The 15,900-nt window shown below is 43.1% G+C and overlaps 1 protein-coding gene across 14 annotated transcripts in view; it reads left to right on the forward strand.

The window, feature by feature from the left end:
• Positions 1 to 15,900, forward strand: part of ARPP21 (cAMP regulated phosphoprotein 21) — a 96,411-nt gene that overhangs the window by 37,782 nt on the left and 42,729 nt on the right. For 7 of the 14 annotated variants that reach the window (XM_062621969.1, XM_062621960.1, XM_062621982.1 and 4 more), the window contains 4 exons: positions 821 to 1,053; positions 7,442 to 7,672; positions 12,046 to 12,215; positions 13,740 to 13,844. In XM_062621969.1, the coding sequence (XP_062477953.1) occupies positions 821 to 1,053; positions 7,442 to 7,672; positions 12,046 to 12,215; positions 13,740 to 13,844 (739 nt within the window). The remainder of the gene's footprint in view (positions 1 to 820; positions 1,054 to 7,441; positions 7,673 to 12,045; positions 12,216 to 13,739; positions 13,845 to 15,900) is intronic. The other 7 variants (XM_062621975.1, XM_062621990.1, XM_062622005.1 and 4 more) reach the window with 3 other exon arrangements.

Consider the following 15,900-nt stretch of genomic DNA (forward strand, 5'->3'; position numbering starts at 1 on the left):
GGCAAGGAACGCGCCAGCCTGATCCCGCCTGTGATACGCTGCTCCTTCGTGTACCAAGTGACAGAGCTTGGCAGGTTCTCCAGTCTTCTAAAAGCCATCCTAAAGCCAGTGTTATTAACATCACTTGGGCTAACAGTGGTGGAGCACTAAGCTGTGGTAGGCATGCTGGTTTTATCTCGGCCGCACATTGCAAGCAGTTCACCTCCACGTTCTACTCACAGTTTACTGTGCTGTTACTCACAGTACACTGGCTGCACCCAGAGATCCTTGCAGCTGCTGTATGCAGAGGAACAGAAAGCAGAAAACCCATCCAACTGGTGGATCTCTAAGTGGAGCATTAGCACAGGCCAGTTTGGGGTCACTCTGGGAAGACACATGGTTAGGGGAAGGCTTTGGATAACTACAGAGCAGATGATGGGTGTGATAGAAGCAAGGAGGATGGATATGAAGACAAAGGGTACAGGGCAGGTGAAGTTAGTGAGAAAAATATAGCAACAGCAAAGGGAGAAGTAGTGAGAGGGTTGCTGAGGGAAGACACTGGCCAGCAGGCAACAGAAACGCTGCATCAGCCCCATGCAGTGGAGTCCTCTTAGGATGTACGCAAAGGGGAAGCAGTGGTAAGTGCTGTGCATGTAAAAGGGTATAGTAGTGTTCACTTGCTGAAGGCAGATGGGTACAGGAGTCAGGTGCCCTATTTCAGGCATGCTTTTGTAAATGCAGAGTATTTCCTTTATTAGTCTCACTGCACGGTACCCAAGGATACGCTTTGCCCTGATACGGTTTTATTGGTGCATAAACCTTTGTTTCCTGGTGTCTGTAGGGGTAACAGGGACAGCATGGGGAAGACATCTGGCAGTCGACAGAGCAGTACAGAGAACGAACTGAAATGGGCAGACCACCAGAGACCGTGGAGCAGCACAGACTCGGACAGCTCAAATCGAAACTTGAAGCCAGCCATAACAAAGACAGCCAGTTTTGGTGGGATAACCGTCCTGACGAGAGGAGATAGCTCATCAAGTAACAGAAGTACCGGCAAACTGTCTAAAACAGGTAGCTAGTACTGTATTGGGTTCACAGGGCTACTTGTTGTGCAGTGATGAATGGCTGTGCTGCTGCTTGCTTGAGTGTGGTGTATCACGGAGTGGTTTGGGTTGGAAGTGACCTTCGGAGATCATCGAGTCCAATGCCCATTGTTTAACTAGATGGTGGCTTACATGAACAGATGCATTCCCTGTGCCTGGCAGATGTGTATGCCTGTATGTCTGTCTATGTGCTCAGCTACCTGGGTACCCGGTATTGAGGTTTTTAGGCATCAAGAAGAAAACTGGTGCCTGAGGTTTGCAGATCATCGGTGAGTTAGGCTTTTCCTGGAGCAGAGTACATACGTGTCTGTTTGATCGCTGTCTTCACTTGTAGCCTGAAAAGGTGGCACTCCTTTCAGACAAAGCACGGAATTCATAACCTGTTTGTTAAGCTTTTTGAATCGTGCGGAATTAAATGTCGTGTATCTGATGAGAAATCCAAGAACGTTTTGTTGTCGCTGCTAAAATTCAGACCAGCTGGATCCTGGAGTACATACAGCCTCTCCCTTGCTGCTGGCGGTGGAGGCAGTGTGCTGCGGTGGGAGCAGGCAGCAGTGCTGGGCTCACAGAGGTCCCCTCATCTCTCGGTTTTCTTGTTTAGTTCCCATTAAATGAAAGCACCATTTCAGGAGACTGGGAACGTGGTGGGAATTCTGCATTTATTTGCATTAACTTCATGGGTACATTAACAGAGGAGTGAGTCACAGGGCTTAGATCAAAGTAACTTCAAGCCATGCCATTAAGCCACTCCATTATATTTATGTGTAGAAGTGCATAATAAATAATGAGCCCATCAGATGATTCCATCAGTTTGGTTCATTTGATGCATATAGTACAGGACAAGTGGTAATCAATACTTAGCACTTAGTGCTTTTCCAGCTTGAGAGTGTTTTATGGACAGTATTTCATTTAAACCCAGTTTATCAAACCTGGGTTGGTCAGATTTCACTCCTGTTCCCAAAGCTGTACAGTGATTTTGCCGTGATTCAGGATGCAGTGGAAGGGATGCTTTATTTTTCAGGATAAATTGATAAAGCTTTTTACTTGGCAACTACATTTTGGACCTCTGTATCTTGAACACAGCTTAAAATTTTATAGAACCATAAAATCGTTTAGGTTAGATGGGTGAATGAATCCCTTGAGTGAATGGACATCCCAGGGTAGCCAGCACTGCTGATAAATGATGGAAAGCAGCTTGGTGAGCACTTCCACCAGCTCCTTTCAGCACCCTAGGATGGATCACATCCAGCCCTATAGACCTGTGTGTGTCTTAAGTGGTGCAGGAGGTTGCTGACCTTATCCTCTTAGATCATGGGGGCTTCATTCAGTCAACCTGTCCATCAGCCTGAGGAAAGTCATAGGAAATAATATCTGAATCACTATTTCTGTCCTTCTCTCTAAAATATGATGGAATTGGCATTAAAGCAGATTAAGAATGACTGTTCAAGAAACAATGGGGAAATATGTCTTGATAATAAAGCGTTCTCTCTTTACTGACAAATGCTGAGTGCATTCAGAGCTGTCAGAGCCCCCACATGCTGTTTGCATATGTTTTCGAAGGTACATTAGGTACCAAGCGATACTTCAGGGTGCATGTTTTGCATTCGATCTTCATTACTCTGTGTTCTGGTTGCAGGCAGCACTGGATGTCCCCAGGCTCACTGCACGTTTAAAGCTTGCTCATGTTTTCATTTTGGAGGATCTTGTTTATGTTCTGCTGTTTTCACTATAGCGGCTGAAATGGGGTTGCAGAAGTGTAGCTACAAATGTTAGCCATGCAGCCCTGGTAGCGTGGCAGAACCTGGTAGGCACCAATTCTGTCCTTGTTCTCCCCTGCAGAAAGTATTAGTCTGATCTCTGAAGGGCTTTATGATTCACAGCAATAAATTTAACACATTTTTGTGTTGCATATCGTATGTATGAAATCAGTCTGAAGTCATGAGTAGGTCAAAATGTTCTTCACTGGCTGAATGATGGCAAATGTGAACATTTGAAATGAGAAAGCTGTTCTGCATACGTGACAGTCATGCAGAAGCATTGACAAGCATCCTTCTTGAGCATGGGAGTACTAAACCTTTCAGGCTTCTCGCAGATGGTGCACAGCTGCCTTAGAGTATATCCAGCGATGCAATGTCAGCATTAATATGTCCATTTTTAATATTTTCACCAAAACTAAATCTTCTGCCCTTAACATCTGATAAATGAGTAATTGATGGTACATAGCAGACAAACAGAAACTGAGGCATAGAAAGATGTTAGCCTTCCCTTAGGCAAAGACTGATCACAGAACATGCTGTTTCCCGCAGTGGTGTCAATTAGTCTTAGACTTTAATTGCATCCAGCTGCTTGGGAATTAGAGCTTAGCAAAGGAATGATGTTGTTTCTTTCTTGCAAACTTCACAAACGTGGCTGTTTGAAACCCATTACATGGTTATCTTACTGGTTCTGATGGTTGCTTTCCTGCACCTGTTGATGGTTTAGAAAGCCTTATTCCACTGCAAATCACAGACCATATAGCTCAAATAAAGTCATCTTTGTTGCTCTGAAGCTCAGTAGGTATGGAGAGATGTTTTGAGCCATAATTCAATATTGAGTGGAGTCTTAATAATTTAACAAATTGCAATCAGATTGCATACACTACAATTTAGGACGTGATAAAAAAACTTGGCTAATTCAGACTTGCAGTAATATAGTAGACTTCCCAGGGCTGACTAAGCATGTCGAGGGGCAAGTGAAGTAGGTGTCCCTGTAGGCATAAAAAATGTCTCTAACTCACCCATAAGAGAAAATCTAGCTCATCAACTCCCATGTTACTGTCGCTGACACATAACAACAGGTTTAATACACATTATTAGGAGGGAAGACATGATGTGTTTCAAAGAAATGTCCTGTTTAATTGATGGAAGACTCAAAAGATGTAACTATTGCATCTTTAGCTTCTCTTAATGTGTTTTCCATTCAGTGGAATGCCCGTCTGTTAGAGCTGGTGTCTTTCCTCCCCATTTACCAAAAGCCGTCTGCACTGGGGCATTAGCTGTGTTGATACAGATCTGTAGGGATCATTAACTTCCTTGGAGGGGCTCCAAGTAATTGGAGCCCCAGTCTAATCTCTCCTGTTAGACGTTCATTGACACTCCTGTTGGGGAAGGACCATTATACGCAGGCATTGCAATATATTAACCCTTTTAGCATTAGCCCGATGGATCTTCTGAGTCAGAGACACTCTAGGAATGTTGATGTATGGGCAATAAAACCCAAGGCAACTGCTCCCAGTCATACTCTGTGCACCAACTGGCTGTACTGAAGCATCAGTCCTATTCTTAGAGGTGCAACTTGCAGAGAAATGATTGTGTTCACATGAGCAGGTACCATTATCCTAAAGACTACGTACATTGTAATACACAGAAATGCAAGTGCCTTACAAAAGTAGTAAACAAATATTCCCAAGCCAAGAAACTGCGTCTAAAACATCTCCAGAAGTGGTCAGTGCTCTGCTGTCCCTGAAGAATCGACTGTCTGGAACAAGTAGTGGGTAGATTTTGAGAGTCCAGTTGATAAGAAAGGAAATACCTCAGGCGTGGAAGGTGGGATGAGCAGAGTCATCAGATACTGAATGCTGTCCCAAAGAAAATAGAGCAAGATATGGCACATCACTCACTGGCACTCAGATTATTGAGAAGTTAATGGTACCTCTGTGCTCTTCCCTCCAAGAACCCTCTCAACTATTAAGTGCTTGTGGTGATTTTTCTGTCTCTTTTTCTTCTATCACTCTTTTTGAACTGCTGTATCTCTCAATACTTTAGAGCAATGGAAAGCGATGGAAAATATAAAGGTTATTATTATGTCAGCTGTGAAGCAGCAAGAAAATTACAGAAGAATCTAGAAGTAGCCATCATTCCATACTGAAAAAGAAGAGGTTGGGTTGTGTAATGGGGGCAAAAACCTCATTTAGCCCGAGTTCCTTTCAGAAGTCTTTAGCAAGACATCTCTTAATGTGAATCTGAATAAAGTCAAATAGTTCACTCTTTTTTTCATTTGCTACAGTACTGGATTCATCATGTGGTGAGTTCTTATTCCACGTTTAGACACTGTGAAAGCAGCTAATCAGAGCTACAAAGACAAGATTAATTGGTGTTAATTTCTAAACAGTAGTCTTGGAATTTACTTGGCTTAATATGTGTAGACTTAAAATGATAGGAAATAAGTTGTAGTGGTGGAAAAAAAATGAAAATAGATCATTCTTATGCATGAGAAATAAGGCAAAATTGGTTAAGTAGTAATTTCTGGGATTTTTCTTTTAGATTCAGAAAATTGCTGATATGGATTTGTGTCTTATTTGGGGTCTATCAGAATCACCACCTTGATCTACTGACATAGGAAAACAGATGTCTGTTTTAAGGCAGACATCTCATACCTCTTGTGTTGGCCAAGGTGGAGTGATAGCTCCAGAGGTTTTTCCACTGCTTCTGTCTACCCTTTGATGGGTACATCTGAATTCATTGCAGTCCTTTGGCTTTTAACATTCGGAAGCTGGTAAAGATCAGTCCACAATTCTGCCATGAAAGCAGCTGAAAAGGCAGAAGCAGCAAACAGTTGAATGTCAGAGCTGCAATGTGCTTTTATCCTCATGGCATTCTCCAGAATAGCACGAAAAGGGGAGAGAAAAGTCTGAACTCGGGTTTGATACTGCATACATGCTTAGGAAAAAAGGGATTATGAAATCTCATCACCCCTCCTGCATCTCCAGTTAGCCTTCTAACCTGTTGAATTCAATAGGTGATGAAAGAGAGGAGAAAGTAAAGCAAGAACTCAAAGAAGCAAGGGAGATGGCAGATACTGCTTGCAGCTTGCTGAGGATGACCACCAGGAATATCTCTGCAATTTGTAGAAACACTGGAATCTGAAATGATCCAATAAATGAAACTATCCCTGCAGGAATAATCTTTCTAACTCCCCAGCCTCAGTCCACAAGGAGGAGGAAAAATACAGCAACTAATACAACTTTGATGTGTCTATATAAGAATGAAACATTTCATCTAAAATCTCTGCCAGTCTCTCAATTAGGTACCGGAGAAGCAGATTTAAGCTCCTGCTGATGGCAAATAATGCACAGCTCATAAAGAGGACTGTCTATAGTAGCTGCCATATGAGTATAAAGTTTAAAGAAGTTGGATGAAAATGTGTTTTACACAATAATCCATATTAGTCTGTGGAAAGACCCTCTGTTAAGTAACAAGATGCTGGTGCGATTTCTTCAGAAGAAACCTATTTTGGTCTAATTATGAGGCAATAAATCAATTTCAATATGGATTTTACTGAAAACGAATCCAAGGCTCTAAGCAGTCCACTGCAGTCCTCCTGTGGCATCCCTAATATGAAGGATGTAACTTGCTCTTTAAAATGTTTGCTAAAACCTAAGTCTGGGTTCTGGGTTTTCTTTGAGTATGCACCTGCAGAAAGGCACTAAGGAGGTTAGTAATTATTGTAAGATGCACAGTCAATGCACAGAAGTTGCAATTAAAATATACTTTATTTTGGGGAGGAAGCATCCATAGGGGTATTTGCTTTCATACCTCCCTTGTATTTGTCCTAACATGCTGCTTCAGGGAAGCCGTTCACCTGAGCCTTATGCTCTCAGAGATCCATGTCATTTTTGCACGAAGCAAACTGAAATCTCATCAAGTAAAAGCCCTGAAGTTTGGAAATAGTATTTGTTGTTTGAAATAATGCATCTCCCCATCCTTCCAGGCAGCAGTGTGTTTTAGCACGTTTCATCCATCTTGATTGAGCCATTTTAATAGGCTAGGTGCCGAAACACGACTTGGGTAGGTTTAAGTTAAAATACATATGGCACAGCCTCTGTGCTACTTGTCTGTGACAATTGCTGTTGCTGGGTTGGGGTTTTGTTTTTCTTTACAGACGATGTTCCATTTGCTCTTGTGTAGGCTTTTTAATTGGTTGCTTGGTTTTCCTTTCATTCGCAAACAACATGTTTAGGTTTTATACCTTTATATAGTGGTTTTATACCTTTTATATATACCTTATATAAATATACCTTTTATATATATAGTTTTTATACCTTATGATCCAATATTGCTGAATGATAAATACATGCTGAGTGCTTTGCGTTGTTTGATAAAGCTGTTTGTTGGCCGGGGGGAAGCGGTTCTTGGAGGAGGGAGGTCATTGAACTGTAGAAATGCCACTGGATGCTGGGCTCAGCAGGGAGTGAGAACCCCACTCCTGCCTGCTGGGCATGGACCAGTGCTTGCCTTTGCAGCCGGTGAGGGCTGCCCTCATGTCTGATGGGGACTGCGGTCCCTTGTAACCCCTCTGCCGTGTTTGTGTCTCTCTGTTAGGCTCAGAGTCTTCCAGCAGCGCTGGCTCCTCAGGGTCACTGTCACGGTTACATCAGCCTCTCCAAAGTGCATCTCTTGTCCCTGGGGTGACGGCCAGCTCTTCAGGCAGCGTGTCCTACCCTGAGAACGGGATGAGTGGCCAGGTGGCCCCCAGTAACACCAGCTATATCATTCTTCCACTTGAAGCTGCAGGGATACCGCCTGGCAGCATCCTTCTGAACCCGCACACAGGTCAGTACAATGCCCTCCTGCCTGATGCTGCCCTTTGGCGTTTCCAGTGTAATCTGGGGAGTTGACAGATTTCTTGTTTCTGGAGATACTTTCCTTGAGACACTTGATAAGGAAGCATGTACACATGGGAGTGACATTTGGCAGGGTGTTTTCTCATGTCCGCAGGCACAGCTGGGTTGGCTTTGTGAGGCTGTTGTGGCATGGCAAGTGGGAAGTGATACAAAGCCCACTTGTGCAGTTCCAGAGAGGATATTACTCTTGTAAAGTCCTAGTACTCCTTGGCTGTGAATCCTCTGAGGTTCTATTGATTTCAGTAACAACAAATACTTTTCCATACCAAGCATGCTGAGATTCGGTGCAACTGAAATGTAATGTCAAAGTCTTAGGCACTGTGCTTGACAGCAGAATTTCAAAAGGCTTAAAAGGCTGCATTTGAATTAGCACATCAGAGTTTGTTGTGAGCTCTGTGATTAGCCATGGTATTGAAACTGGAAATCTGCTGAAAGCAAGCTGTAACCTCTGCAATTAATGGTAGTTAGCAGCACTGTGGCACACAAGTGAGGCACTTGGAGTCACCCAGTGCTGTGGATGCTTCAGAAACTATTCAGCTTGAGCTGGAGAGCTTGATGGAAGATAAAGGCAATTTGGTACCTCCTCGGTCCAGATGAAGTCCAGGTTGCATTCTGTTACTCCCCACAGTGTTGTACTTTGCAAGATTAGATATAGATTAGATATAAGGAAGAAATTCTTTCCTGTGAGGGTGCTGAGGCACTGGAATGGGCTGCCCAGGGAGGTTGTGAATGCTCCATCCCTGGCAGTGTTCAAGGCCAGGCTAGACAAAGCCTTGGGTGCCATGGTTTAGTGTGAGGTGTCCCTGCCCATGGCAGGGGGTTGGAACTGGATGATCTTCAGGTCCCTTCCAACCCTAACTGTTCCATGGTTCTAAGATTACAAAGGCTCAGGGAGGTTGAGACTGTGATGGTTCTGCAGTGATTTGGGTTATTTCAGTGACTATGATTAGCTGTGCTGTCAACCTTAGCTGAGTTATTCCATGTTTAACAAAGCCTACAGTGTAGTATGTGTTCTGTTATATTGGGAGCTGAGAGTGAACTCCAAACTAGTTTTTCCAAGTCTTTAATGGAGCATTCGGGAGCTTTTTATGTGGAGCTTTTTGCTTCTAGCCAGTATTTTATGTCTCTTACGCCCCTGTGTTCCAATGTTTTGGTGCAAATACGTGAAGCTCACACTAAAAATACTTTTCTTTTTGGTCAGAATTCAGTCAAGAAAAACTGAAAATTGCAGCATTTGAGAAAAACATAGCCTTGACAATCCATTAAAGCAAGCTCTCCACAGGCAGTTAGAGACAGTATCTGGGGCTGATCAATACCCATCAGCATACCTAAAATCAGGCATTAGTAGTTGTTTGCTTAGATTCCAATGTGATACATTCTTTCCAGAGAGGTGACTTAGTAACTTGCTCAAATCAGTGCCTTTTTTAAAGCTTTTACTACTTACGTGTGCTTTTGTCAAGCTATTGCAGTATTGACATGAGAGTCTAAATACAGTCAGCATAAATGGGATTTGGGGCATTTTTTAAACACTCAGGGGAGAGGACAGAGTAGGAGATAGGCGTAAGACAAAACCCATCATTGCTGTTGGTTTGGCAGTTGGCAGTTCTGTCTGTAACACTGGAATTCCTTGGCCAATACAGAAGACAGCATTCTGCATGCTATGTGGTCCACTTCCACACAGAAGTCATCCATAATTCAGGTGATAGAACTGTCCATTTAGCAATTTACCTCAGCTAGCTCATGGTACCTAGGAAATTTTTTTCTGCTATAGGTAATAGTGCCCTTCAGTGCTGTCACTAGACCAGAGCACCTTGTCTTCCCTCCTAGCGTGCCTCATTGTGTGCAGAGGCATCATGGGGAGATCCATGTGCATTAGTGTGTTTAACATTCAGGGAGCAATTGGTTTTTGTGTAAACAGAATTTAGTGTTTCTTTCAGACTCTGTTTTGTTTCTGTAGCTCCCTTGTAACTACATGCATGGTAAAGACAATGGAGGGAGCAGTTCTGGAGTTGGAATTCTTGTCTCAGATGTATAGCTTCGCCCTGCTACCTGTGCTGGAAATCAGGGTGTACTGCAGTGTCTGCTGTGGTTTTAACATGCAGCAAAATACATGCTGCAAATTTGCCACTCTTTGGGCTCAGAATCTTTGCATCTTATTAGGGTAACACTACAAAAGAAGCTCCGTAGGGAGGAGGCTTAGATTGCTGGATGCTGTGCTCAACTATCAAAGTGATGGATGCTGTCAAAAACATAGCTGAAGAGAAGACAGTTTAAAGAAAAGGGGAAAGGAGCTTTGTTTCCTGTAATGAATAGATTTTCTTTCCCTAACACCATTCTTTAGCTCTTTCTTCTCTCCTTGCAGAGTGGCTACTTCCAGTCTTTTTCTCTCTTTTGATCATAGCACCATGTCCTTTAAAGGCCCTTGTTTCCTTTCACACTGAATAGTCACTGACTCTGCAAGCCCCTAATGGCATCCACAGATGCTGTCAGTATGTCCCTGCTCTGATTATACCTCTCAGCTCCTCCTCAGGTGGTGGCAATCCACACTTCCTTTTCCATGTCTATATAGTTTCCTTTGTTTCCTCTCTTCTGCTTTGCCCTTCTCCTTCCCCAGATGAAGATCCTTTTTGCTTGCTTTGGGAAACACCATTTATGTGGCTGTGCTGTTTTGCTCTGTTTCACCCACTTCAGCAGTCTGGTTTACCCTTTAAAGGATTCTTGTTGCCACGTTCTCTGACTTAACCCCTTTGACAATTTAAGAGCATTTACATTTCATTCTTACTCCTTTAAAAGGCATCACAATCTGTGTCCTTCTCTCTGGGCCACAGTTCATAGCTTACAAATGTCTTCCCTGTTACCATATGATCTTTCCTTTTCATTTCTTATTTCAGGGTTTCTTCATAAAAGGTCTATTTTTCATCTTTAAAAGCATTTCTAGACCTTTTCTCTTCCAATTCTGCCATCCTTCATTGAGACACAGGAAGTGCTCTTTACAGTTTCCCTTGAGCATCTGGCACAGGTTTTGGGAGCCTGTTATTCTGCTCACGCAGTCTGACTTCCCCAGTCTCCTAAAGTACTTCTAGAGCCTGAGACTCCCAAATCTAGGGAGTCTATGCCATTGCCACCCAGTATATTCACAGCATGAGATCAGCTAGTGGACAGAACTGCCCTGTGCTTTGCTTCCATTCACTCTAATGATAACCTTTCTCAGTGTGTGAGATGTGCCCAGTATAGTAAGACTTCATCCTCAAAGTCCTGATGCTCTAGAGATCGAGCAGGGTTTCTTTAGCCAGTGCTCCTCAAATGTTCCTGACCACGATTAGTAAGAGGGAGGAACCGAAAGGCTGAGGAGTACCTAGAACAGGTAGAGATGCTTGTGATGTACAGACCAGAAATTCATTAATTCACTACTGCTCTCAGCCACCATATTCCTCCAGATCTCCCTTTTTCTCTCAAATATTCATACTTTAGTTACCTACATGTTATCACTGCCAAAATTCCTTCTTCTCAAGGAAACATCTGTAATTCCTTTGGTTTACCGATTTATGATGGAAGAGAACTGAGGTCATGGAAAACATTTTCCTTACAGAAAAATACCGTTTCTTTTCTGTTCATAAAACAATGACTTGGGTAAATTTATTTATATTTCCACAAACATTACTCTTGCCCAGCTGAAATATCTCAAGCAAGAGATGTTCAGCAACTTAGTAGAACTTTGGCCAGGATTTGTCCTGTCTATAAGAGATTTTCAAAGACAGCCTAAGCGTTGCTTCCTGATAACTCCCAGTGCTGCCTCCTTTAATTACACAGGGCACAGCTCTCGAAAGTACAGCACTATGCCATTAGAATGTGTATATCAACTAGTAATGAGGATGGGTTTGGATTTTTTTCCTTTCATTACAACCTATAATATATCAGGAGTAGTTGTGCACGTTTGACTGCTATTGCATGGCAATGAAATGTTCTCTACCTCCAGTGTTTGATTCAGAGTTCACTTTTAGCATTAATTGATTCATCATTGAATGATTCCAAGTAACCATTGCATCTGATTCATAGCCATGGTAACCTGCCACCCATTCCTTGGGAAGTCATACTGCCAAAACAGATACCTGCTGCCTGCTTTGTCTGCAGATGAAAAAGAAAGAAAGGAAAAGGATGGCTGATCCTCTAATGGGGCATTGAGAGTGATGAGTACTGGTATAGCAGGTCAGCTAAACAGCCATCAGCTAAAGCAAGGTTGCATGCTTTCACACAGAAAACATTCTCAAAGGTGCCGAGCAAAGGCAGGGTGCTCTGTTTCAGGTCAACCGTTTGTAAATCCTGATGGGACACCGGCAATATACAATCCTCCCAGTGGCCAGCAGACGATGAGGAGCCAGATGGTGGGGCAGTCTCAGCAGCAGCCTTCATCCCAGCAGCCTCAGCAGGTTCAACAGCCACAGCAGCAAATGGCAAGTCACCTTGTCACACAGGTAGGTGTGGTGGCCGTTGGAAAAAGCGAGGAAGCTCTTGTGGATGTGAAGGATGGCCTAAAGGGTAGGAGGGAAGGATGCAGGTAGATGAAATATCAGGATGTTCTTTTCTTCTGAAACAAGTGGGGCCCATGGTTTGTGTTTTCAATGTGTATGACATGGGTAGAGAGGGGAAGATTCCATTTTCAGTTTCATCTAAAGCGTGGTTTCATTTTGCAAAGGACTTTTAAGCAAGTTGGTGCATATCTACATATATTTATCTTGCAAAAATTGCCCACAGGTGAAAGCTGAAGCATTTAATTCTCAAGCTAGCACGGTCTGTAATTCTCTGCAAAGAGATGGGGAGCTTTCCCTGACCCTTCCAACAGCAGTGGGTTTGAGTCAAAGAGTCAAGTACAGCACAGGGCTCTGCAAACCCTTCTGTGTCCACTTATATGAGGCCTGATCTATGGGAAGCCCCCTCTCTGTGCACCCCTGCCCAACGTTGTGGGTCTTCTGCCTGCACCCCATGCTCTGGCCGTGACCCTGCTCTGAGCCACAAGCTCTGGATCTACAGAGCAGCATAGCTTGGGCACGTGCCATGGTGTATCAGCTCTCTGGCCCCTGGCTGAACGTGACACGTGGCCAGATGTGCTTGAGTATGGTCAGCATCTGCTGCAGACTTAATTTGATGGATTGTGTGTCTGCTCTCCCAAAGGGGGGGGGAACTACTCAAGCAAGAACCCTACATCCTACTTACTCACAGAGCAGCCAGGATCTGCTGTGGTTCTTGTGTGGCTTTATAATGTGGCACAGTTCATCCCAGGCTACCCAGAAATAAGATGCTAAAATGTGGGGAAGTTGCTTGGATTTTACTGGGTTTGGATTTGTGTGTTTGTGGCTCTTACTGCATGATTTGGTTTCAGCAGTGTTTGAAGACAGAGGTAGTACCAAACCTGTGTAAGACTCATGGTAAATGAGAGAGAGATTAAACCAAAAGGAATAATAAAGATATTCCAAGGTAATAGTGCTGTAGAAAATTACACTTAGATAAACATCCACAGCAAATCTGTCTTTTGGTAACTCACAACCTGTTCTTTATCATTTGTTCCTTTTTTGGCTATTGTGTTCTGCCAAAGCAGCTTTACAGTCATTATTCCTTTGCCTATGACACCCTCATCAGTTAAATCAGCCGTTATCAGAATTCAAATACGCACTTACACTGTGCTGCTTTCTCATTTTATCTTTATAAATTAAATGTAGAATCATAATGTGGCTTTGCCTCCCATCAGTAATAAGGTGTGGCTGTGGCTTTATTTAATCTGGCAGCCATCAAATACATGGGAAAAGGCAGAAAAATCTGTGATAAAGAATAGTTTGGTGTAAGGCTAAGATGAAGATGAAAATTGCAGTACCTGACCTCTTGTACCTGGGCTGGCAATGAGCCGCTTGCATTTTCAGAGCTGTGTTTGAGACCTTTGCTCTCAATAACAGAGGTGGCAGGGGTGGTCGGTGTTATGTGTATTCTTTGTGCTTATTTTGCAGCCCGTTCAGGCAATGCAGCCATCTTCTCAGTCAGTCCAGTATCCAGCAGTTTCTTATCCTCCCCAGCACCTCCTGCCAGTCTCTCCAACGCAGCAGTTTTCTGTGGTACTGAAGATTTCTCCTTTCATTTTTCCTTTCCTTGATGTTGGAGTTGGGTGTGTAAGCATGAATATCCATCCCCAAGAGCCTCTGGGTGGCAATAAGAGCGGTGTCCCACATGAGAGCCCCGTTTGCCGTAACACTTTTGGTCCTGACTAGCTTTCCCTTGATTCTGGTTATCCAGCCTGGAGGATGATGGCAAGAGCAGGGCTGTCTACCTGGTTAGCAGAGCATCCAGATAAATGTTTTCTTGTGCTTGTGATAGGAACTTGTGTCTTCCCACTTTGTGTCGAGGAAGCTTAAATTGCTAACTTGGGCATTGGAGATTTGGGCTGTTCCCCTCTCATATCCATAAAGACTGGAGGAGAGAACTCCAGAAATCCTTCTTTTGTGTTTTATATTATTTTCTCAGTACACGAAACCCTCTGCCTGGATTCATTCCCTGGTGGTACTAGAGCACTTGGGAAGCAGAGTAGTGGTGAACCGGCTGCAGAAGGTGCGGTACACTGTGTGTCCTGAGAAAGCACCAATGGACACATGTAAGAAAGATAAATAGAGTGCTCTCCTGGAGCCTGCATCTGGCTTGGTGCTTACTGATCTAACATTATGCCGTTGTAAAATGAAGCTCACATTTGAAGAGGCATTGCAAGGTTCCTTTTTTAATGTTATTTTTTATTCTTGCTCTGGTAATCTTGTTTATGACTGGTATTATTTTTCCCAAGGTAGAGATGTCATGTAGTTATAGTAAGAGATGGAAACAAAGCTGAGTGGATCCTTGCAGCTAAAAGAACGTTATTAATGCCCGGTGGATGAGCAGTACCATTTAAAGGACAATAAAAAATGGTCCATGCTGAACATAAGTTGCATATCTCAATGCTAATTCACTCAAAAAGCGTCTTGCAGGCATCTCAGGTTGTTCTAGTGGTAGTCATAGGAAGGCTGATATTTTCAGTGGCTAATTTAATAGCGAAACTTCACCTGAATTAATGTCTTCAAGGCACATTGCATAATACACACAAGGTATTAATTACAGGGTTTTGAAGCTTAGTCTCTCTTGTACAAAACCAGAGACATTCCAGGCTCAATGAAGGGTTTGTTTGCAGTTGCTCACCATCCAGGTAGCTTTTATAAGAGACTATTTCAGGCAAACAGCTTCTGTACCTAAATATGGATGCAGGAGGATGGTGAAGTTAATAGCATTGCATTCTTACATCACCTGAGGGTGTTTGAAATGTTCTCCCATGGTGTCTGCTCTCAGAGTGGGAGGTTAAGTCAAATAGCATGGATGTTCTAAGTGAAAAGCCTTTTTGTAGTGCATATTCCCTATCCATGAGGGCGTATGAGGAAGGGACCATAATCTGCATATCGGCACGTAAAGGAGTTTTATGCTGGATTCATTGTGGTATAGAGTATGTTGAGTATTTAAAAGTCTTGTGATACAGATACAAGTGAAGATGCATAGAAACATGTCTGTAAATCTTCAACCTTCACAGAATAAACTTGAGAGAGTTGATTAGTATGGATCTTTTTGCAAGACTGAAGAGATACTGTCTAGAATCCCTGTATCATTACCAGCACTAATGAGCCTCAGGTCCATTGACTTTACTTGGTACTTTCATCCTGCCATTTATTTCTTTTCCCCTTCAGTCAAATAAAGTACTTGTTTCTTTCTAGCGCTGAATAAAAAGCCTTAAAATAGCATCTAAAGGCTCAGCTTTTTTTACCTTCTCTGTGTTTACAACCTTGGGTTTTCCAAACAGCCCAGAAAGGTAAAGGTCTGCACCTGAATCCTACTGATTCCCTCTTGGGATGGTTTTGAAACACGGGTGTCATTACCAGCCTGTGTTTGGCTGAAGAATTCAGTGTGTGGAGGAAGAGGTATTCATAACATTACTGTCATGCCCTTTATATTCAGGATGTCTTCTTTTGAACACTGTAAAGTTCACTTGTCACTTTGGAATAATATGGAGGAGCAGGGTAAGAGCCAAAATAATTGGCTTTTGTGCCATGTGGTGCCATTCCCCGTGCAGTCTGGAAGTCTTCTTCAAAGCATTTATAGTGA

Source organism: Pezoporus occidentalis, unplaced genomic scaffold (assembly GCF_034315485.1).
Source record: "Pezoporus occidentalis ecotype Australia unplaced genomic scaffold, CSIRO_AGI_Poc_V1 ctg107, whole genome shotgun sequence".
Lineage (NCBI taxonomy): Eukaryota > Metazoa > Chordata > Aves > Psittaciformes > Psittacidae > Pezoporus > Pezoporus occidentalis.